At 43.2% G+C, this 24,344-nt stretch overlaps 1 protein-coding gene across 4 annotated transcripts in view; it reads right to left on the reverse strand.

The window, feature by feature from the left end:
* LOC118368164 (syntaxin-binding protein 6-like) overlaps positions 1-24,344 on the reverse strand; it is a 124,485-nt gene that overhangs the window by 97,229 nt on the left and 2,912 nt on the right. For all 4 annotated transcript variants that reach the window (XM_035751993.2, XM_035751994.2, XM_035751995.2 and 1 more), the window contains exon 2: positions 4,170-4,380. In XM_035751993.2, the coding sequence (XP_035607886.2) occupies positions 4,170-4,323 (154 nt within the window). In that variant the 5' untranslated portion in view covers positions 4,324-4,380. The remainder of the gene's footprint in view (positions 1-4,169; positions 4,381-24,344) is intronic.

Genomic DNA, 24,344 nt, shown 5'->3' on the forward strand with positions numbered 1-24,344 from the left:
CTGAAGTCCACAATCATCTCCTTAGTTTTGTTGACGTTGAGTGTGAGGTTATTTTCCTGACACCACACTCCGAGGGCCCTCACCTCCTCCCTGTAGGCCGTCTCGTCGTTGTTGGTAATCAAGCATACCACTGTTGTGTCGTCCGCAAACTTGATGATTGAGTTGGAGGCGTGCGTGGCCACGCAGTCGTGGGTGAACAGGGAGTACAGGAGAGGGCTCAGAACGCACCCTTGTGGTGCCCCCGTGTTGAGGATCAGTGGGGTGGAGATGTTGTTGCCTACCCTCACCACCTGGGGGCGGCCCGTCAGGAAGTCCAGTACCCAGTTGCACAGGGCGGGGTCGAGACCCAGGGTTTCGAGCTTGATGACGAGCTTGGAGGGCACTATGGTGTTGAATGCCGAGCTGTAGTCGATGAACAGCATTCTCACGTGGGTATTCCTCTTGTCCAGATTAGGGCAGTGTGCAGTGTGGTTGAGATTACATCGTCTGTGGACCTATTTGGGCGGTAAGCAAATTGGAGTGGGTCGAGGGTGTCAGGTAGGGTGGAGGTGATATGGTCCTTGACTAGTCTCTCAAAGCACTTCATGATGACGGAAGTGAGTGCTACGGGGCGGTAGTCATTTAGCTCAGTTACCTTAGCTTTCTTGGGAACAGGAACAATGGTGGCCCTCTTGAAGCATGTGTGAACAGCAGACTGGTATAGGGATTGATTGAATATGTCCGTAAACACACCGGCCAGCTGGTCTGCGCATGCTCCGAGGGCGCGGCTGGGGATGCCGTCTGGGCCTGCAGCCTTGCGAGGGTTGACACGTTTAAATGTCTTACTCACCTCGGCTGCAGTGAAGGAGAGTCTGCATGTTTTCGTTGCAGGCCGTGTCAGTGGCACTGTATTGTCCTCAAAGCGGGCAAAAAAGCCATTTAGTCTGCCTGGGAGCAAGACATCCTGGTCCGTGACTGGGCTGGTTTTCTTCTTGTAGTCCGTGATTGACTGTAGACCCTGCCACATGCCTCTTGTGTCTGAGCCGTTGAATTGAGATTCTACTTTGTCTCTGTACTGACGCTTAGCTTGTTTGATAGCCTTGCGGAGGGAATAGCTGCACTGTTTGTATTCGGTCATGTTACCAGTCACCTTGCCCTAATTAAAAGCAGTGGTTCGCGCTTTCAGTTTCACGCGAATGCTGCCATCAATCCATGGTTTCTGGTTAGGGAATGTTTTAATCGTTGCTATGGGAACGACATCTTCAACGCACATTCTAATGAACTCGCACACCGAATCAGCGTATTCGTCAATGTTATTATCTGACGCAATACGAAACATATCCCAGTTCACGTGATGGAAGCAGTCTTGGAGTGTGGAGTCAGCTTGGTCGGACCAGCATTGGACAGACCTCAGCGTGGGAGCTTCTTTTTTTAGTTTCTGTCTGTAGGCAGGGATCAACAAAATGGAGTCGTGGTCAGCTTTTCCGAAAGGAGGGCTGGGCAGGGCCTTATATGCGTTGCGGAAGTTAGAGTAACAATGATCCAAGGTTTTTCCACCCCTGGTTGCGCAATCGATATGCTGATAAAATTTAGGGAGTCTTGTTTTCAGATTAGCCTTGTTAAAATCCCCAGCTACAATGAATGCAGCCTCCGGATAAATGGATTCCAGTTTGCAAAGAGTCAAATAAAGTTCGTTCAGAGCCATCGATGTGTCTGCTTTCGGGGGGGGATATATACGGCTGTGATTATAATCGAAGAGAATTCTCTTGGTAGATAATGTGGTCGACATTTGATTGTGAGGAATTCTAAAATCAGGTGAACAGAAGGATTTGAGTTCCTGTATGTTTCTTTCATCACACCATGTCTCGTTAGCCATAAGGTATATGCCCCCGCCCCTCTTATTACCAGAAAGATGTTTGTTTCTGTCGGCGCGATGTGTGGAGATGATGTTCATCAGTCCACAGTAAGACTAATTGTCTATAAATGGAGAAAGTTCAGCACTGTTTTTACTCTCCCTAGGAGTGGCTGACCTGCAAAGAGGACTGCAAGAGCACAGCGCAGAAGGCTCAATAAGGTTAAGAAGAATCCCAGAGTGTCAACTAGAGGTCGACCGATCAATCAGAATGGCCGATTAATTTTTCATAACAATCGGAAATGGGTATTTTTGGGCACCGATTTTTTAATACCTTTATTTAACTAGGCAAGTCAGTTAAGAACACATTCTTAATTTCAATGATGGCCTAGGAACAGTGTTTGCCAGCAGCTCTTCGCAAGCACAGCGCTGTTTTATGACTTCAAGCCTATCAGCCTAATGGCTGGTGTAACCGATGTGAAATGGCTAGCTAGCTGGCTAGTTAGCTGGGTGTGCGCTAATAGCATTTCAAACGTCACTCGCTCTGAGACTTGGAGTAGTTATTCCCCTTGCTCTGCAAGGGCCGCGGCTTTTGTGGAGCGATGGGTAACACTGCTTCGAGGGTGGCTGTTGATGTGGGGGGAAGCTACACGGTTACACTGGCAATACTATAGTGCCTATAAGAACATCCAATAGTCAAAGGTATATGAAATACAAATGGTATAGAGAGAAATAGTCCTATAAATACTATATTAACTATAACCTCTTACCTTGGAATATTGAAGTCTCATGTTAAAAGGAACAGCCAACTTTCATATGTTCTCATGTTCTGGGCAAGGAACTCAAACATTAGCTTTTTTACATGGCACATATTGATTGCACTTCTATTTCTCCTACACTTTGTTTTTGCATGATTTAAACCAAATTGAACATGTTTCATTATTTATTTGAGGCTAAATGGATTTTATTGATGTATTATATTACGTTAAAATAAGTGTTCATTCAGTATTGTTGTAAATGTCATTATTACAAAAAAAAATGTTTTTTTTTAAATACACAAAAAAATATTATTATAAAAAAATGGTTAATCGGTATCGGCTTCTTGGTCCTCCAATAATCGGTATCGGCATTGAAAAATCATAGTCGGTCGACCTCTAGTGTCAACTAAAAATGTACAGAAATCTCTGGAACATGCAAACATCTCTGTTGAGTCTACAATACATAAAACACAAAAAAAATAGTGTTCATGGGAGGACCCCACATAAGAAGCCACGTTGCGTCCTCAGCTTGCTGTCATCGACGGAAAAATTAATTCCCAAGACATTTTGCAGGAGAATGATAGGCTCTCTCTCCACCAATTGGAGCGCAACAGAAGTTGGGTGATGCAACAGGACAACAACCCAAAACACAGAAGTAAATCTAGAACAGAATGGCTTCAACAGAAGAAAATACGCCTTCTGGAGTGGCCCAGTCAGGGTCCTGACCTCAACCCGATTGAGATGCTGTGGCATGACCTGAAGAGTGCAGTTTACACCAGACCTCCCAAGAATATTGCTGAACTGAAACGGTTTTGTAAAGAGGAATGGTCTAAAATTCCTCCTGACTGTTGTGCAGGTCTGATCCACAACTACAGAAAACATTTGGTTGAGGTTATTGCTGCCAAAGTAGGGTCAACCAATTATTAAAACCAAGGGTTCACATACTTTTCCCACCCTGCACTGTGAATGTTTACACAGTGTTCAATAAAGACATGAAAACAATTTTGTGTTTTATTAGTTTAAGCAGACTGTTTGTCTATTGTTGTGACCTAGATGAGGATGAGATCAAATTTTATGAACAATTTATACAGAAATCCAGGTATTTCCAAAGGGCTCACACACTTTTTCTTTCCACTGTAGATCGTGAATTTAAGAGGACGTGTGTTGAAATGTGACTGGGGTCGTTAGCATGTTACATCAATTCCAGGCTAATAAGACTGACAGTGAAGATAACTGCTGTGGGCATGCCTCGCACAGCACACCCTACTCAGGCCAGCAAAACATATCCATACAAAAATACACAAACACACCACTGCCCTCAGGAAGCTTGACACTTGAAGGGATATTATGACCACATGCAACAGCCATGAAACCTGTCAGTTTAGAGCAGGTCATCGTCAGCACAGAAGCCAGAGGCCCAGTCATAGCAGTGGTTATCAGAATACTCAGCAGGCACATGAAGGGGAAGACTGAATAGAGAAGAAGTAAACCAGAGGGGAGGAAAGGATAGGGCAGGAATGGAGGAGAGGAAAATGCCAGGAGAATAACGGGAAAGAGGAAGGTAGAGGAGGTTGTAGTACCTGAGAGGCAGATGAAGGTCATGTAGTCTCCCTGTCCTCCAGTAGCCAGGAAGGGGATCTTCTTCTTGGTCCTCCTCTTCACCTGCACAGCCACCAGCATCTTCTCATCGTGGGGTGTGAACACCTCTTTGTTGATGGCTGACTTGGCACTCATCTCAGAGGAGGTAAAAGTCGTAGAGAGAGGGGGATAGGGGAGGTCGTTAGCTCTTCTCTGTGGATGGGAAGAGATAAGACCTCATTAGTGAGTGTTAAGAGGTTAGACATTGCTGAAATGGGTAAGTAATCCCAACAGACAACTTAAAGCCCTTTACATTTCAGTGTCACGTTGGTATGAGGGGTCGGGAGACAGGCGCAGGAATGCGTAATAGTTTTTATTACACCCAAATTACAGCGTGCCATGTAAAGGCATGGGAACGAAAACCAAACAAACACTATACAAAACACAGGGTTGAAACCCAAACAAAAGTGAGGAGTACCTTGAATAAATAACACACATGCACAATGATTAACACACAGGACGAGACCCGTAATCATCTGTAAAATTCACAATGGAAAGAAAGCCAAAACACACAACACAGGTACTCACACGAACCAACAGACATTGTAACAATAGTCTACAGGACAATGGTAAACCAAGGACACACTTATATAAATACTAATCACTGGGAATAGGGGCCAGGTGTGCGCAAGGAATGTTCCGGAGGGATCCGTGACATTCAGAAAAGAGTTGTGCAATTAATTGAGGCATATGCCATTCATTTTGACTTACGCACACACAGAGCTCAAACTTTCACATAAATGGTAAGTTTCTCAGGAACTTTCTAGCCTAAAATCAACAGCAGTCTGGCCAATATCACTGAATACTTATTGTGAAGGTGAGAAAGACACTGGTAGAAACAATACGGTTACATGCACATTATAATGTGATTATTGTGGATAGTCAGATTAATTTAATAGCTTGATTAAAATGTTGACATGCTTTGCAAGAAGAATGATTTCCCTAATAATCCTGTTTACATTGGCATCTGATATCAGGCTACCTGATGGCACTCTAATAAGCACAGAAAATACCCAATCAAAATAAACGTTCTCCCACAGCGAACATGTTGTTTTTGGGATGCATATTTGATTGAGTTTGGACATATAAAGTTTGTATGTGAAAACTTTAGGTTACGACTGTAACCCCGGTTCTCTGATAGTATGAGTGGTATTTCACTTATGGGATACGCCCCTAGCGTATTCGTCAGCGTATTCGCCAGAGTATTTGGCTGGACATGGAGAGACGTGTGCATCTGGGAAGGGTGTCCCTCCTACCCTATAATAAGGTCCAACGCAGCATCGCAGCATTCAAAAATAAGCAACACATCTTTCTCGCTCATGCAAGGAGGGGGTGGTCTGGTGAAATACCTCACTCATACCATCAGAGAACCGGGGTTACGGTTGTACCCTAAAGTTCTCTTACAAGTATTTGTTTCGGTATTTCACTTATGGGATATACTGAGTCCCACATTGCCAGACAAGCTGCCCTGTGCGATATATCACACAAATGGGCCTTACTCGCAGAAGATCCTACATGTAAAACAGTATGCACCATGGAGCCTATAAAACTTTGCAAATGTATGAGGCGAAGCCCAACTCGCTGGATAGATATGCCCTTAAATAAAGCCTAGGACGTAGCCATTCCTCTAGTGGAATGAGCCCGTAACCAGCAGGAGACTGAAAACCCTTACTTGTGTTGGCAAAAGCGATAGCCCCCACTATCCAGTGGGAGAGGCATTGTTTAGTGAGCGCTTTACCTGTGTGTGGTTTCGCCCAGGAAACAAACAACTGATCACATTTTCGAAATCCCTTAGTCCTATCCATGTAGAAGCGCAGAGCGCGTACTGGGCACAACATATGCAACCGATGATGTACCGGCGAAGAAAACACTGGGGGATAAAAAGCTACCAGTTCAAGGGTAAGACACATTTCAAAGATGGGTTAATAATCTTAGGGGTAAAGGCGGGGTTAGGCCGCAATGATACCCTATTGTTACCAGGTGCAAATGGTGCACATGACGAGTGCACTGACAGTGCGTGAATGACACTTACTCCAGGGGCTCAAAAGACTGTTGGCATAGAGCATCCAAAACAATTGATAAATCCCATGACGGGGCAAGCTGTTTGGATACTGGGAAGCAAACGACGTGTCCCCTTCATAAAATGGGCAACAAGGGGGTGTTGCCCCACTGTCGTGCTCCCAAAACCCACATGACAAACCGAAATAGATACAAGATATACTTTAATAATAGAAAAAGCATTTCCTTTTTCTACTAATTCCTGTAGAAACGACAGGATTACAGGGACAGAGCACTGGAACGGCACTCTGTGATTTAGTGCACCATTCCTCAAATATGCGCCATTTACAATTATAAAGGGAAATTACATTTTGGAGGAAGCTCGGCAGTGTTCAAGTTGAACCATTGGGCAACAAGGGAAAAAGGAAAGGCTTTTTCTATTATTAAAGTATTTCTATTTCGGTTTGTCATGTGGGTTTTGGGAGCACGACAGTGGGGCAACACCCCCCTAGTAGCTCTCAGTGACTGGAGATGCACACTGCTCCACATAATCAGTATGTGTGCCCGTGTGTGTAAGTGAGGGGATAGCAGTCCCTCTTGTCTGTTTATGTACTCCACAACAGTGGTATTGTCTGTTCTGACTAGAACATGACGCACCTCCAGACATGGGAGGAACAACTTTAATGCTAAGGACACTAAGGAGCTCCAGGCAGTTTGTGTGAGTAGATCGGAGATGGGGTCCCCACACCCCGTTGACTGTTCTGCCCTCATGAGTCACACCCCAACCCGAGAGAGATGAGTGCGTCGTGACTACTTTTCTGGATAAAACAGTGCCCATCTGGGCACCCTGTGACAGAAATGTCTGGTGTCTCCAGGAGTGCAGTGCTACCATGCAGTCTATGGAGATCTGTACAAGGTGATGTTTGTGACGTATTAGGCTCAGACCTAGAGAAGAGACCCAGCGTTGAAACCCTCTCATATTCAAACATCCTAATGGAATGACTGCTAAAGTCGATGCCATCAAACCTAGCAGCCTCAGGCATGTTTTGAATGAGACCAGGTTCCCTCTGTGAAACAGTGCTAGGCCATCTTGGAATGTTCTTATACATTCCACTGAAAGGCGAGCTTTGAATGATACCGAATCTAATACTAAAACTAGGAAAGAGATGGTCTGCGTGGGAATCAGAACACTCTTTACTGTGTTTATTCTGAAACCTAGAAATGTCAGGCGTTCCAATAGTAGCTGACTGTGTTCTAGGACCTCCTCTCGATTGAGCGCACAGCAGCCAATCGTCTATGTACGTCATCGGCCGAATGCATCGGTACACTTCATAAAAACACGAGGTGACAGTGAGAGGCCGAAAGGGAGTACCAGAAACTTTTTATTTTTTTAATTATTTTTTATTTTTTCACCTTTATTTAACCAGGTAGGCTAGTTGAGAACAAGTTCTCATTTGCAACTGCGACCTGGCCAAGATAAAGCATAGCAATGTGAACAGACAACACAGAGTTACACATGGAATAAACAATTAACAAGTCAATAACACAGTAGAAAAAAATGGGCAGTCTATATACAATGTGTGCAAAAGGCATGAGGAGGTAGGCGAATAATACAATTTTGCAGATTAACACTGGAGTGATAAATGATCAGATGGTCATGTACAGGTAGAGACATTGGTGTGCAAAAGAGCAGAAAAGTACATAAATAAAAAACAGTATAAAAACAGTATGGGAATGAGGTAGGTGAAAATGGGTGGGCTATTTACCAATAGACTATGTACAGCTGCAGCGATCGGTTAGCTGCTCGGATAGATTATGCTTTGATTATTGAATCTGATACATTTCCTGTGAGGGTAATTTGAGATGTGAAAGTAAGCGTTCTTGATGTCGATGTATACGGACCAATCACCTGGGTGCACAGAATGTAGCAGAGCAGTGTGTTTCAACATTCTGAACGTGTACTTTCTTAGTGTGAAGTGACATTGGGGAGTGTTTGTGAGACAAGAGGGGGGCCTTGTAGAAGGGGGGCCTGAACATGATCTCTTATCTTTGGGCTGTACCCTGTGACACACCAACTTGGACCAGGTACGCCGGAAGAACTGGGAACTTTCACCATGGAACAGGCTCAGCAGAGGAGATAGAACTGGGCTTGGGGGAGGCCGTTCTCACCTCTCTGGCGATGGGGACATCACTAAGCCATCCGCTTCTTTCTCCTTATCCCTTTGGTGGGGTTAGGGGCAGGTGCCATGGGTGGGAAGGGAGGCTTCTTAGACCAGGGCCCCTTAGGGCCCAATATTCTTTGCAGCCCTGGGCTCACAGCCTGGGGGGCTGGGTGTCTGGGGATCTTAAAGGTCGAGAAGGGTTGACCTGCTGCAGCCTGGGCGAAGGTGCGGCGAGGTACATGGGAGGCACTGAGCTTCACCCTCCTACTTTTTCTCCTCGCACCATTTCTGCATCATCTCAACAGTGGGACCGAAAAGGCCTTTAGGGTCTACTGGAGCATCCAGAACCTTCAGCTTCTCACTATCGGACACTGTAGATAGGAGAGGGCTTGATGGCTCAACCTGGGATATCATGAGCCCCATCGCTCTTCCTGACGCCTGGACAGCGGCTTTAAGCAGATACAGGTTGAGGTCTGTGGCAATACAGATCTCATCCCACAGTCCCGGGTCCAGTGTGACCGCTAGCTCCTCCTGTAGCTCAGCCTGGTATACAGAGAGCATGGAGGCGGTGCTGAGAGCCCTCACTGCTGTGGCGACCGACCTGTAGTCCTTCTCTGTCACAGAGGACTGGAAGCACTCGTACTTGGTTGGTAAGCTGGGGAGAGTCAAGATCATGGAGGACTTCTGGCTGGGGTGTAGATGGGAAGCCACCAGCGGTTCAATGGGGGCATGTGGGCCAGCCCAATCCCTGTCATGTCAAAGCAGTCCAATACTCACCCACCATGGACAGTGTTCTCTGAGAAGAAAGGTGTACTCCAGTTACAGGTAACCTCCTCCAGACATTCTGGGAAGACTGGTAGTAATTGCCTGGCTGCATGTTTGGCTTTGGGTAGCCTCTTACCCTCATATCGGGATGTGTTGGTCTCTGCTACTGCATTGGGCCAGGGAATCACCAGTTTATTCACAGCGCGTTTGCACACATCCTGCAGGTCCACACCGAGAACTGGTGGGGATGGCACCTCACCTCCCTGTCCGGTTTCAGATTCCCTGACAGGAGGCTTGGTGGCCTGGCCTGAGGGGATGAAGGAGTCTTCTTTTCCATTTCGATGATTCCGAAAGGAGGCTGTCGGAAATCTCTGTGGAGTCATTATCGTCTCCAATCAGGAATCCCGACAGAGAGGCCGCGAGGTCGTTGCTGAAGTCCTCCAACGGCGGGGCAATGGCGTCGAGCTGGTTGCCCCAGCTAGCGCTAGCCATCGCTCCACGATTCCCTGTGGGGATATCCATTGCCTCTGGTGACACATCGGGGATGCTGGTCCCCCATGTTAGCATCATGTTGACTCAGGCTAGCTTGGCGTGCTTCCCTTTGAAGAGGGCACAATGTGGACAGGAGCCACCGGAGGCTTCCTGGGCATGTTGCAGCACACCGAGTGGGTGTCTTTGGCCGATATCGTGTTTCCACAGGAGCAGATTCTTCACAGATGCTTTTGTCACCATAGCTTGGATGCTATGCTTTTAGCTGCCAGAAAAAAACTAGAATGGTCCGATAACCCACTAATCGCTAGCTATCTCCGACAGTGGCACTTGGTGTGATGGCTGGATACCGTTTCCGAAACAACAGATTAGAAAGGATAGATTGGTGTAGCTAGTAAAAGCTTTTCTTGAAGTAAAACCAAAAAAGCTAGCTAGCTTGCTAACAACTAATCACTGTTTGGATACAGCTAACTAGGTCGTGAACAAGTTAGCCGTGTCACAGCTGTACCTGTTCCTCCCTCAAATACTTTTCCTCTAACTATGGTGAAGGAAAAGGAAAATTGTCACCACTGCACAGTCCAGAGAATAGGGCCTGGCGAGTGAGTTTTAAGCTCACGCCTGTGGACAGTTTAGCTAGTTCTGGAAAATGCAGTAGTGTCGAGGCAAGCTTTCTGATGAAAAGTCGAGAAGAGGTGTTTGAATGACTCAGAGATGCCGCGTTGTACCGTTTATACGGTTGAAGGGACACCCTTCTCCGACACACGTCTCCACGTCCAGCCAATCATGGCTAGTGTAATAAAGGCTTCTGACGAATACGCTGAGGACATATTCCAATAGTGAAATACCGAAACGAATACTTGAAAGAGAACTACTTCTAAGATGCATATATATTCAGTTTTTCCGGACACACTTCACTCACACTAAAGAGGGAGGCTCGCTCAGCTGGTGCTAGCACATGTGCAGATCAAATACACAGCTGGAACCCTGATTAAGGGTGTTTAGATGTCCTAATAATTCAAAAGATTACTGAGAAACTCAGGCATTTTAATTGGCGTATGCTTACGTCAATTTTGACATTGAGCCGATTAAGAAAAGCAGAGTAAAGTTATTTACATAACTATTGCATAATCTGACTACTGCCATAATCAGTTTAATTATTAGTGAACATGTAAACATACTCAATGTCTTTGTTACATATCAGGAGAAATCACATGCACCCATAAATCACATTGAGAAAGCAGTGAGACATTAGTCCCGGAAGAAATAAAAGCAAAATAGCCCTGACATCTACTGACTGCTCTGTGCTTTACAGTCCCCTCCACTGCAATCTCATTTCAGAAACAGTATACTCTCCAAAAGAAACGGCCCCATAAAATAATGTAATGCCACAGTGAGCAACTGCCTCCAATATCAAAAATGCACTGTCATCTCTGTGTGGGGCAAATAATGGTGGCAGGTAGCCTAGTGGTTAGAGCGTTGGGCCAGTAACCGAAAGGTTGCTTGATCGAATCCCTGAGCTGACAAGGTAAAAATCTGCCGTTCTGCCCCTGAACAAATCAGTTAACCCACTGTTCCTAGGCCGTCATTGTAAATGAGAATTTGTTCTTAACTGACTTGCCTAGTTAAATAAAGGTTAAGTAAAAAAAAAAATTACATCTCTTTTACTACGCAGGCAATATTCCTTCCCAGATCTGCTGCAAAATGTAAATGACTTCAGTTAGAAACTTAAAAAATAAAAATAAATCTCAAAGCGAACAGCCATTACATTTTCCGTTATTGCAAACATCTTTTCAAATGTTACTTTGTTCACATTATGCACGGACAATTCCTCAGACAATGGAATCGGAACACCCAGGTTCCAAACACTGTGTGCTTTGCTGATAGTGTCAGAGAAAGCAGTGCTGAGGCAGTGCAATTGTGGCTGCAATAAATGCAGGATGTGGTTATAAACAATAGTGTTTTATTGGGTCCAAATGCTCTCCGGAGAACTATGGATGGAGTTTAATCATTGTCTCAACCACAGACAGAGCGGTGGTGATACACCAATCTGTCACTCACGACAAATGCTGAATGAATTACAGAGGAACAGCACACTGAAAAACAATGCCCTCATCGATTTGGATTGCCAATAAGCAGGCCAAATATACTTGTTTTTCACAGTGCAGTGAGATTCAAAAAAGTAATTGGCTGTTGAGGAGAAGCACGGAAACTATAGTTTCACAGAAACATAGCCCGCAGTATTTGACGATTAACCTTGCTATACATAAGTCTGCTTATACAAGTCTGCTTATACTTTAAACTTGAAAAAGCTGTTAGTGTTTCCCCTACTATTAATTAGTCTTGGCGGAGCCCAAACCTAGCCGAGCGCTGTAAAACACTGAACAGCTATCAGTCTTTGTCCTCAACAGTCCAGCTTTCAAAAACAGGCTACTGTATGTGGCCAGGAAAATATTCTGGGCGTTCTTGAAAACAATACATATCGACAAATATTTCTGAAACGTCTAGAGACCTCATGATTTGGTCCACAAAAGATAGTTGTTTCAGACATTTGAAATGCTGAATCATGAATGGTGCAGCATCTGGTGAGAGTTAGTTCTAAGCATTGGCTCAGAGTCTGTTTCTAGGTACTCCTATCCACAGGGTAAAGTTAGGTAACAGTGAACACTATGGTAGTACACACTCACTTACACCACGGCGACTCAACTGGCCATAAAAAAAAAAACAAATAGTAGCAAAACAATCCATCTCATTCAATGACAACATCACCAGATGATAAAGCTCTTAACAAAATGGGACTGAGTAAACAAAACACAAGCAAATATTTATTTGAAGAGCAACTAGCCAACAAAAATGTCTTTACTTGGAATGTTTTAAAACATCCAACCCCTAAATCTACTGACTCTAGACAAACCTACTCATTCAAGGGTTTTTCCTTTACTTTTACTATGTTCTCCATTGTAGAATAATAGTGAAGACATCAAAACTATGAAATAACATCTATGGAATCACATACTAACCAAAAAGTGTTAAACAAATAAAAAATATATTTTAGATTCTTAAAAGAAGCCACCCTTAGACATGATTACCGCTTTGCACACTTTGGCGTTCTCTCAACCAGTTTCATGAGGTAATCACCTGGAATGCATTTCAATTAACAGGTGTGCCTTGTTAAAAGTACTTTTGTGGTATTTCTTTCCTCTTAATGCGTCTGAGACAAGGTATACAAAAGATAACCCTATTTGGTAAAAGACCAAGTCCATATTATGGCAACAACAGAGGCGGCAGGGTAGCCTAGTGGTTAGAGCTCTAATCCCCATCTGTCGTTCTGCCCCTGAACAGGCAGTTAACCCACTGTTCCTAGGCAGTCATTGAAAATAAGAAGTTAAATAGTTAAATAAAGGTAAAATAAAAAATGAAAAATAAACAGCTCAAATGAGCAAAAGGAAAAGACAGTCCATCCTCCTCAAGTGTAAAAAAACCATCAAGCACTTTGATGAAACTTATGACCGCGAAGGAAAGAAAGACCAAGAGTTACCTCTACTGCAGAGGATAAGTTCATTAGAGTTACCAGCCTCAGAAATTGCAGCCCAAATAAATGCTTCAGAGTTCAAGTAACAGACATCTCAACATCAACTGTTCAGAGTAGACTGCGTGAAATCAGGCCTTCATGGCTGAATAGCTGCAAAGAAACCACTACTAAAAGACACCAATAAGAAGAAGAGACTTGCTTGGGCCAAGAAACACAAGCAATGTACATTAGAGTGGTGGAAATCTGTCATTTGGTCTGATGAGTCAGAATTTGCGATTTTTGGTTCCAACCGCCGTGTCTCTGAGAAAGAGTAGGTGAAAGGATGATATCCGCATGTGTGGTTCCCACCATGAAGCATGGATGAGGAGGTGTGATGGTGTGGGGGTGCTTTGCTGGTGACACAGTCTGTGATTTATTTAGAATTCAAGGCACACTTAACCAGCATGGCTTCCACAGCATTCTGCAGCAATACGCCACCCCAACTTGTTTACGCATATTGGGACTATCATTTGTTTTTCAACAGGACACTGACCCAAAACACACCTCCAGGTTGTGTAAGAGATATTTGACCAAGAAGGATAATGATGGAGTGCTGCATCAGATGACCTGGCCTCCACAATCACCCAACCTCAACCCAATTGAGATGGTTTGGGATGAGTTGTACTGCAGAGTGAAGGAAAAGCAGCCAAGTGCTCAGCATATGTGGGAGCTCCTTCAAGACTGTTGGAAAAGCATTCCAGCTGAACCTGGTTGAGAGAATGCCAAGAGTGTGCAAAGCTGTCATCAAGGCTAAATGTGGCTACTTTGAAGAATCTAAAATATATTTTGATTTGTTTAACACTTTCCTGGTTACTACATGATTCCATGCGTGTTATTTCATAGTTTTGATGTCTTCACTATTATTCTACAATGTAGAAAATAGGAAAAATAAAGGAAAACCCTTTTGACTGGTCCTATAAAAGTGTACTCATGCCCTGAAATGGCTGTGCAGAAAGTTGTTTTTTCTTGTTCAGCTTCCTATAAAAAAACAGAAACAGCTTTGTTCTACCGCCATCTCAGTCCACTGGTGCACTACCAATCTCTGTACAAAGAATTCTTCTGATACAAGATGCTGGATCAGTAATTCAATCAATTGAAGTGAGGACAATGCTCTTCATTACTCCTCTTCTCAAATGAATAAAACCTATGAAAACCTTGATTTCTTTTGAGTAGGCCTCAATCATATGAAGACTATAGGAAACCTGAATGCAAAAAGTCACTAAGACAGGGGTAGAGAGTCAGAGAAAGCGAGAGAAAAAAAGTTAGAGCTTCCTAGCAGTGAATCTCTCCAATAGCTGAAATCCTGGGAGTCCACTACAGTCCTCCAGCTGAGATAGAAGGTTCCCCCTGTGTCTCTCCAAGCTGTCGACAGACAGTGGGGAGTCCATATCCTGCTTCCGGTGGGAGACTGAAGCGTGAGGGATGGAAGACTTGAGGGATAGGAGGGGTGGATTTCACTTTTCAGGAATGGCGGTGAATTGACCGTCTGATGTTTTGAATTACATCAGCCTCATGTCCCGGCACTGGTTGGCTATGGTGAAAATGACACTCACGCTGTAGCCCGGTCTGTCACCACATTTTCCAGTGCCAATCACCCCCTTTCCCAGCAACACTTCATTCACTGTACCTTGCTAAGCAGTGAAAGGAGGGAGCAGTGCAGAGCACAGTCTTTACTCTCGCCCAACGTGTTAATGCGAAATCTGCTCACAAACTCTCCAGAGGCCACTTCAGAAAGTGGGATTTGACTTAGCGCCACAGCCAAGACTTTACGCACTCCCCTCTAACCTTTTCCCCGTTTCCTTCTTCACACAGGCCAATATAAACCAGGCACAACAGCCAGGCTAAGGAGAGAGCGTCACAATGACAGCACAGGACTTTCTGCCACTCAAAGCCAGTTGAATGAGTTCAGCATCTTATATAATTGCCCAACACTGATAGAAACAACTCATTCCATTCCAAGTGTAATCTTATGTATAGAGAGAAAAGGAAAGCTGTTACAGCTACTTTGCTCAGAAATGTATAGTAAATGTAGAAAGGTTAGGGTTAAACAGCCCATTGAAGAAACCTTCAGAAACGGGAAGGATCTGAAGTGCTGGATGCAAGTGTGAGCTAATCAACCCACAATGGGAGCGTACGCTGCCTGCTGGGACGCCAAGATGTTGGGATTCTCGCTCTCTGGGCCGTGTCCAGTGTTGTTTTCAGTTGGCAGTTTGTGGATCGAGCCAACGCGACGGTGATAAGAGGGGGAGTCACATTCCTGGGGCTTATCTTCCATTCATATTCCTTAGAGAACGCCCAACACAGGAATTAACAGCTACTCTTTAGCTCAACTAGAGTATGGGTGAGTGTGTGTGTGTGTGTGTGTGTGTGTGTGTATATATATATATATATATATATATATATATATATATATATATATAGAGGGGGTGCCTCTAACAGAGTAGAGTGCAGACAGGATGTTGAGAGCTTCAAAACAGTTGCCTTTCAGAGGAATGAGAATTTTAAATGATGGAAAATAGGATTTATTCCAAAAAGAATAGAGATTTTTCAGTGGGCTAGCATATGGCAGGGAACACATTGCTCAAAACGGTTGCAATATGCAGAAGATAGTGTAGGCCTAAGTTGAAATGTTCCACAACAGGTTTGTGATAGAAATGCAACAAATGGAACATTTTGCTTAACATTTAAACTGCCATTTTTTAAAACCGGTTTACCATTAAAACGATAAATAAATCCATGTCATTTCACAATGCAGATAAATGGTTATTACATACAAAATGTAGGCTGTGACCGCTAGCACCGGGCAATGAAGTGATACAGACCCCTTGACTTTTTCTACATTTTGTTACATTACAACCTTATTCTAAAATGTATTCAACTGTTTGTTTTCCTTCTCATCAATCTACACAAAAAACCCATAACGACAAAGCAAAAACAGGTTTTTAGAAAAGTTTGCTGATTTATTATCATTTTTTTATAAGTATTCAGACCGTTTACGAAGTATTTTGCGAAAGCACCTTTGGCAGCGATTACAGCCTAGAGTCTTCTTGGGTATGACGCCACAAGCTTGGCACACCTGTATTTGGGGAGTTTCTCCCATTCTTCTCTGCAGATCCTCTCAAGCTCTGTCAGGTTGGATCGGGGGTGTTTTTCAGGTCTCTCCAGAGATGTTTGACTGGGTTCAAGCCCGGGGTCTGTCTGTGCCACTCAAGGACATTCAGAGGGGGGAAGACTGGTTTTCCTTTTGGGATTTTTCTTAATGTTAAGAAATGTGTTCCATGTGATTTCTTACAGTAACTGACGGTTTACACAATGGTGACAGCACAATGTAAAAAAGAAAATAAAAATGTAAAAAAAGTGTAAACGTTCTCCATGCTACAGATGTATTGATGGATCTAGGCCTGCGGTGAGAAATAAATAAGTGATGAGTGTTCACTGCAAACAGAGGTGGCATAGATTTATCTGGAATAGTGAGAACTATCACTATTTCATACCTAGTCCCATATTTACAAACACGCAAGGTGAGTAACACTACAAATCTTAACTGAATAGTTTGGGTCAGGGTACAGCTGGGACGATAAAGTGACAATTATAGACACCAAACATACCGATCACTTATCGCAGGCGTTTTTTGTTGAGTAGCCTATCCTAGAGAAATTTGAAATGAAATAAGTTTGCTAATATGGGTGATTGTGAATGGGGCAATTGCTGGCTACAACAATCAAACTAGTAGTAGTAGTTTACAGGGTAAAAAACATGCAGTGCACAATAGATTTGGGCAATGACAAGCAGTGTTTTCCAAAAACTCAGAGTAGCCAGCCAGAAGAAAAAGTAACCAGTAAGGCTCCCCTGGGTGAAGATATTTTTGCCAAACAAGCTATATTTTGGTGGCCTCTGGTATATTCCAAGGATTGTATTTCCAACAAGCAACTATCAGGAAATAACACTGAAAACAAATGCACACTGACAGTGTTAGCTTCATGAGCTGTATGATATAAAACACAGGAAAAAATATTTGGACTGCACTGGGCCTTTAAAAAACTCCTGTAAGACTGCTATCTTCCACAGGCTTCAAGTTTCTTTTTAGGATACTCTTTCTTAGCTATCTGCATTGCAGGTATTATTTTAGCTCTTACACAGGTGTTGAACATGAGCCTTGATACACAGAACGCATCTGTTTTAACCTTTGACCCCAGATGTAATTTATTTGACCTCTTTCATATGAGCCCATAAGTTTTGTATAGAAATTTTGGGGTCCCCCTCAACCAAGGTTTCACTTCACATTTCCATATCATGAAACTCATGTTATATACAGTGTCAGTGCCTCTGATCACAATGTTTGATGTACAGTTACAAGATGACATGGCATCACACCCTGGGTTGATCTGAACAGAATGAACATATGTTTGTCTATTCTGACGAAAATTAGTAGCAAAACACGCATCTGAATCCACTTTTCTATGCTCACAATAATTGTGATCCATTTGTCGAAATTTCCCTGTGAAAGCCGAACACTAAGATTGTATTTCATACCTTATTAATGTGGGCAATAGAAGAACATGCTTTCAAATGATGCCCACCTGCCCAGATTGCGATTTATAAATGGGCAATTTTTAGATTGCGTAAACAACAACAGTAATTGTATGATGGTGGGGATGAAGTGCTATGTTCCAATCAAAACAACTACATGTGTGCTTGCTCTGGTTCCTCGACTGCACAGCTAGGAGAGATAACAAAAAGCACCATGGTGAGTCATAAATGTGCATTGAAACGACTTAGGAACTGTGCGTGTGTGGTCACCAGTTAGTCCTCTCATTCAAACACTTGTCGTTGTGTTGTCTTATGTTGCACCTACCCCACATTTTCTTTTTTGGATCCAGTCGTGTCAGGTGAACGGTTGTGTCCCAAACTTTGGAATAATAATTTTGCCATAATCGCCAAACTGTTCCCTTTCAATTGTTACCATGCTTATGTGTATGTTTTCATATTTCTTCTGTAAGAAACATTCAAATGTATCCCTATACATATAGCCAATTCCCACGAGTGTAAAGGGTTAAGAGTGAGACAACAGTAACACTTTGAAGCGCGATCCCTCATCAACACAGATGGTGCTTGTTACCCCACATAAAATTATAGAGTGACCGCACCATCTACCCTACTGGCTTGGGGCTGTCAGTGCCAGCTAATGATGCATCAGCATTTACCTCAGGGGAACAGGGTGATGGTAAAGATGCCAAAACCAAAGAAAAAACCACTCATCCTCAGTAAATTATGATTAGCTTAGGTCTCTATATTGGTTTATAATGTGTACTGTTTAGATGTTGACAAAAGCTACCCGTCTTATTTTGGGAAGTAGACATGCTGTGAAAAGATCTCACTGACACACTTGGGGATATATTTTAAAGCAGAAGAATGATGTGAATAATACAGAACATGGTTGCTTTGAACTCTGAACACATCTATGTGACTTGAAGACCTTTTGTAGCCATACATACTGTCATGTATGCACAGTAGTTCTGTTTCACACACCTTTTCCTCCTGAGCTCGCAAATAAACAAGCAACATCATAGACTGGGCTGCTGAGTCCATTTGGAAACAATACAGAAGGATTCTTCTTTGGCAACAATCCACTTGTTGGGCCAAATCCCTTGTGGAACACCAATCTAAGGACATAAAATGCTACATTTCCTTAAAGGTTTTCTTCAATTACTGAAGCCTGTATACTTTAGAGCTGCCACTGCAACTAATTTTGTTATGGCATATCTCTGCCACAGTACACTGAACAGAAGCACATAAACCTCTCCCCTCTCTGCACAGCGAGGACGGACAGGAGGATTAATCCATTTTACTGGGTGACTCAGCTGCAGTTGAGATGAGGGCTGCATGATGCCAGCCAGACATGGGGAAGCCATGAATCACACAGCAGAAAGCCCCCAAAATGATCTCATTCTTTATAGCCTGGCACCCTGTGACAATAAACCACTTTGGAGAGGGAGCAGTAGGCTAGACAAGGCCGGGCTGAATGAATAACCAGAAAAACAACAGTCAACAGAACTTTCTAAATGGTCTGCAGAAGAGCTGCCATTAGTTTTAGCCTACAGTTAAGACACATATGAATATTACAAGCAGTGTTTACATAGCGTCTATGGATCTTTCCCTTTAAAACTAACAAGTATCCAAACCTGCTGACATAAGCTAATTATTCAAGCAATGGATCACCTAAAATGGCCCTAGCTGTTTTGGTTCTGCATGAATATGCAGAACCAATGATGATGTATACACCATGTGTAAATTAATAGATAGGTTATTGGAGATGATTAGGCAAAATGTTGTGGTGTACTCCAGTAGCCTAAATTATACAATAAACTACTTCATGGGAGTGTGGTGTGCATTTGTAGTTATTTGGGTTGGTGAACAGTGATGCTATAAGGAGTAGTATTAAGGAAAGCAAGATCTGAGGTGAATGAGGTTGAGGCAGCAGCCTCAGACAGACTCCGCACTACAGAGATGGGTGGTAATTGCTCATTGCAGATAAATCCTAAATGCATTGTTTTCCAAAGGGCTTTTTCCACCTTTGGCTCAAATACAAACTCCAGCTCAAGGCCTTTACAGACTGTATGTCGCATTCAGTCTTTTAAGATTATCACGCCACCAAATAAAAATATTGATATCAACTTGGCCAGATTGTACAATTTGATTCAGTTCTGTCGCCGAATTCTGCGATTGGCTTATGAGGCTTCATCAGCAAACGTAGACGACATCAACTGCAGGCTGCATTTGATCTGTGCATGTGCTAGCACCAGCAGAACAAGCCTCACTCTACGCTTATGAGCGGTTGAAGTGAGTTTGGAAAAACTAAAAGTATGCCTCTTAGAAATAGTTTCACGTATAAAAATGTCTGAATTCAGAATCAAATAGGCTTCTACAAAATAACACGGTCGCTGTGGTAGAATACTTTGACGATTTTGTGCATTGATCAAACTCCTATCAGGTAGCCTGATTTCAGATGTGTCTAGTAAACAAGATTAGAGAAATTGTTCTTGCAAAGCATGTAAATGTTTAAATCGAATTTATATTAATCTGACTAGTCACAATAATCGTATTATTGTGTGCATACTCAAGAAGGCCAAGTTCCTATTGGTCAGTCACCAGGATTGACTCGTAACACCAGCCACACACTACACGATAAAGACCAAAAAATTGACAATACCAGAACTTTGACGGAGCCTAAGACTGCACGTAGTGGCACTTAAAAGCGGTAGACCTAGACCCTGTCATAATGAACGAGTCAAGATGTCCGACAAGACCTAAGAATTCCCCCACAACTTGGACATTGAGACACCAAAATCGTGGCATAAGACTATGGTCACTATGGAACTAGGCAAACAAGGATTTTCAGACGGAAATTATTTTGTATCCATCTATGTAGACTTGCTACATAATAATTTGACTTAAAATTGAGCATTGTTTTTTATATTTTACCAAATCCAATACGCTAGGCTTTAAGTGGTGACATTCTAATATTGTGGGTTGGCAAGGATACAGTAACATTGTCACGACTTCTGCCGAAGTCGTTGCCTCTCCTTGTTCGGGCGGTGCTCAGCGTTCGACGTCACCGGTCTTGTAGCCATCATTGATCCTTTTTTCATTTTCCATTGGTTTTGTCTTGTCTTCCCACACACCTGTTTTCTATCCCATTCATTACCTGTTGTGTATTTAACCCTCTGTTTCCCCTCATGTCTTTGTCAGAGATTGTTTTATTGTCAGTGTAGTGTGTTTGTTGTATTAGGTGAGCGTCGGGTCCTCGTACCCATGTTTGTTTGTTTATGTACGTTTAGTGTTATGGAGCATACTCTGTGGACTTTATTAAAAGACTCCATTTTACACTCCATTTGACTCTCCTGCGCCTGACTTCCCTGCCACCTATTACACCTATGCATGACAAACATGCACATCTGCATGAACTAATGACCAGTAAATTGCAACACACTGGGTTATTTGGTTTTGGAGGGGCCAACAAGCCCTGCGAAACAAGGTTTCCAGGCCTCCTGGGTATCCCAGTGCTAGCTGTGCCACCAGAGACTCTAGGTTCCAGCCCAGGCTCTGTCGCAGCCGGCCGCGACAGGGAGGCCCATGGGGCGACGCACAATTGGCCCAGTGTCGTCCGGGTTAGGAAGGGTTTGGCCGGCAGGGATATCCTTGTCTCATCGCGCACTCGCGACTCCTGTGGCGGGCCGGGCGCAGTGCACACTGACCAGGTCGCCAGGTGTACGGTGTTTCCTCCAACACATTGGTGCGGCTAGCTTCTGGGTTGTATGTGCATTGTGTCAAGAAGCAGTGCGGCGAGGTTGGGTTGTATTTCAGAGGATGTATGGCTCTCGATCTTCGCCTCTCCCGAGTCCGTACGGGAGTTGCCGCAATGAGACAAGACTACCAAGAGGATACCACGAAATTGGGGAGGAAAAAAAAGGGTAAAAAAAAAAAAAAGGTTTCCACAAGTGCTTCAAGACATGTATTCCATAGATTCAGTTCGCCAGTTAACCGTTTTAAAGTTGGGCGGTATCAAGATTTATATCGTCACACCATCCTTCTCTCATCCCGGGATTTACAGTATTAGTGGCTTAGGAGGCGCAAAAACAAACGCAAAAAAGACCATTGGGCATCTTACCAGAATCCTAACAAAATTTGCATAAGTAATAGCGAATTTCTATGGCGGCTGCTGCAAAATAATGAATCGCAAATACAGGCAATCCAGCTCAAGTTATACATATATAGTTAGGAGCTACTGATTGTAATTTTTGTTAAGTTTGGACATTTACAAACGAATGTGAACGAGAGACATTGTGCAAATGAATAAAGCATGCTTGTCTGAAGGAAGAACAGCACTGGCTCTGAAGCAGCATGTGTACACGCTGTGTCTGTGTGAAGTCTGGAGTCACTAGGGTAACAGACCTGCCTGCTCTGCTCAGTAAATATGGGGGAGGAGCAGAAAAACAAGAACAGATAGGAGAAAAAAAATACAAGGAAATAAAAAGATGGCACATTTAACTCATCCAAAGGGCTTAGACTTCTCAAACACAGCAGAAAGCTTAAACAATATGGTGCCCAATCACCTTATTCAGTAACTGATTTAGATAACTAGCAAGTTAAACTAGAATTCTTAATTTTTCTTTCTGGGAAAAAATGTATAAAAACGCATAAGAAATCTCTTGCTGCGTTTTGTAAACACAGATCTAAATTGCTTCCCATTGTAATTTCTGCTCGGCATCAAACTACTACTGTGCTTAAGTTGCACTTCTTCACTCGGAGGAGAATTCACAAACTGGCATTCTATTAGCAGACAGAACTCTGACTGATGTGTAGCTACTGGCACTTTTCTCAGTGTAGCCAGCCTACTTTTCTCTAGTAAAATGCAAGGTTAACTTGAAACAAAACATTAGGAAATGTAGCTGGCTACATTCTTTCTATGATAAACATCAGAAATAAGATGACCATCAAATCAAATTTATTTATATAGCCCTTCGTACATCAGCTGATATCTCAAAATGCTGTAAAGAAACCCAGCCTAAAACCCCAAACAGCAAGCAATGCAGGTGTAGAAGCACGGTGGCTAGGAAAAACTCCCTAGAAAGGCCAAAACCTAGGAAGAAACCAGGCTATGTGGGGTGGCCAGTCCTCTTCTGGCTGTGCCGGGTGGAGATAACAGAACATGGCCAAGATGTTCATAAATGACCAGCATGGTCAAATAATAATAATCACAGGCAGAACAGTTGAAACTGGTGCATACAATGGCAAGAAAAAGTATGTGAAACCTTTGGAAATACCTGGATTTCTGCATATATTTGTCATAAAATTTGATCTGATCATCTAGGTCACAACAAACAGTCTGCTTAAACTAATAAACAATACGTTTTCATGTCTTTACTGAACACACACAGTGCAGGGTGGGAAAAGTATGTGAACCCTTGGATTTAATAACTGGTTGACCCTCCTTTGGCAGCAATAACCTCAACCAAACGTTTTCTGTAGTTGCGGATCAGACCTGCACAACAGTCCGAATAAATTTTGGACCATTCCTCTTAAAAAAAACTGTTGCAGTTCAGCAATATTCTTGGGATGCCTGGTGTGAACTGCACTCAAAGTCATGCCACAGCCTCTCAAATCGGGTCGAGGTCAGAACTCTGACGGGACCACTCCAGAAGGCGTATTTTCTTCTGTTGAAGCCATTGTTTTAACTTACTTCTGTGTTTTGGGTTGCTGTCCTGTTGCGCCACCCAACTTCTGTTAATCTTCAATTGGCAGACAGCCTATCATTCTCCTGCAAAATGTCTTGATAAACTTGTGAATTCATTTTTCCATCGATGATAGCAAGCTGTCCAGGCCCCGAGGCAGCAAAGCAGCTCCCTCCACCATACTTTACAGTTGGGATGAGGTTTTGATGTTGGTGTGTTGTACCTTTTTTTCTCCACACAGTGTTGTGTGTTCCTTCCAAACTGTAGTTTCATCTTTCCACATAATGTTTTGCCAGTAGCGCTGTGGAAATCCAGGTGTACTTTTTCAAACTTCAGACGTGCAGCAATGGGTTTTTTGGACAGCAGTGGCTTCTTCCGTGGTGTCCTCCCATGAACAACATGACTTTATAGTGTTTCACATATCATAGACTCAGAGATGTTAGCATGTTCCAGAGATTTCTTGAAGTCTTTAGCAGACGCTAAGATTCTTCTTAACCTCATTGAGCATTCTGCGCTGTGCTCCTGCAGTCACCTTTGCAGGACGGCCACTCCTAGGGAGAGTAGCAATAGTGCTGAACTTTCTCCATGTAGACAATTCATCTTACCGTGGAAGAGATACTTTTGTAACCCTTTCCAGCTTTATGCAAGTCAACAATTCTTAATCTTAGGTATTTTGAGATCTTTTGTTCGAAGCATAGTTCACATCGGGCAATGCTTATGAATAGCAAACTCAAACTTAATAGGGCAAGGCAGCTCTAACCAACATCTCCAATCTCATCTCTCATACTTTTTCCAACCTACCATGTGAATGTTTAAATTATGTATTCAATATAGACAAGAAAAATACTATAATTTGTGTGTGTTATTAGTTGAAGCACGCTGTGTTTGTCAATTGTTGGGACG

Source organism: Oncorhynchus keta, chromosome 35 (genome assembly GCF_023373465.1).
Source record: "Oncorhynchus keta strain PuntledgeMale-10-30-2019 chromosome 35, Oket_V2, whole genome shotgun sequence".
Classification (NCBI taxonomy): Eukaryota; Metazoa; Chordata; class Actinopteri; order Salmoniformes; family Salmonidae; genus Oncorhynchus; species Oncorhynchus keta.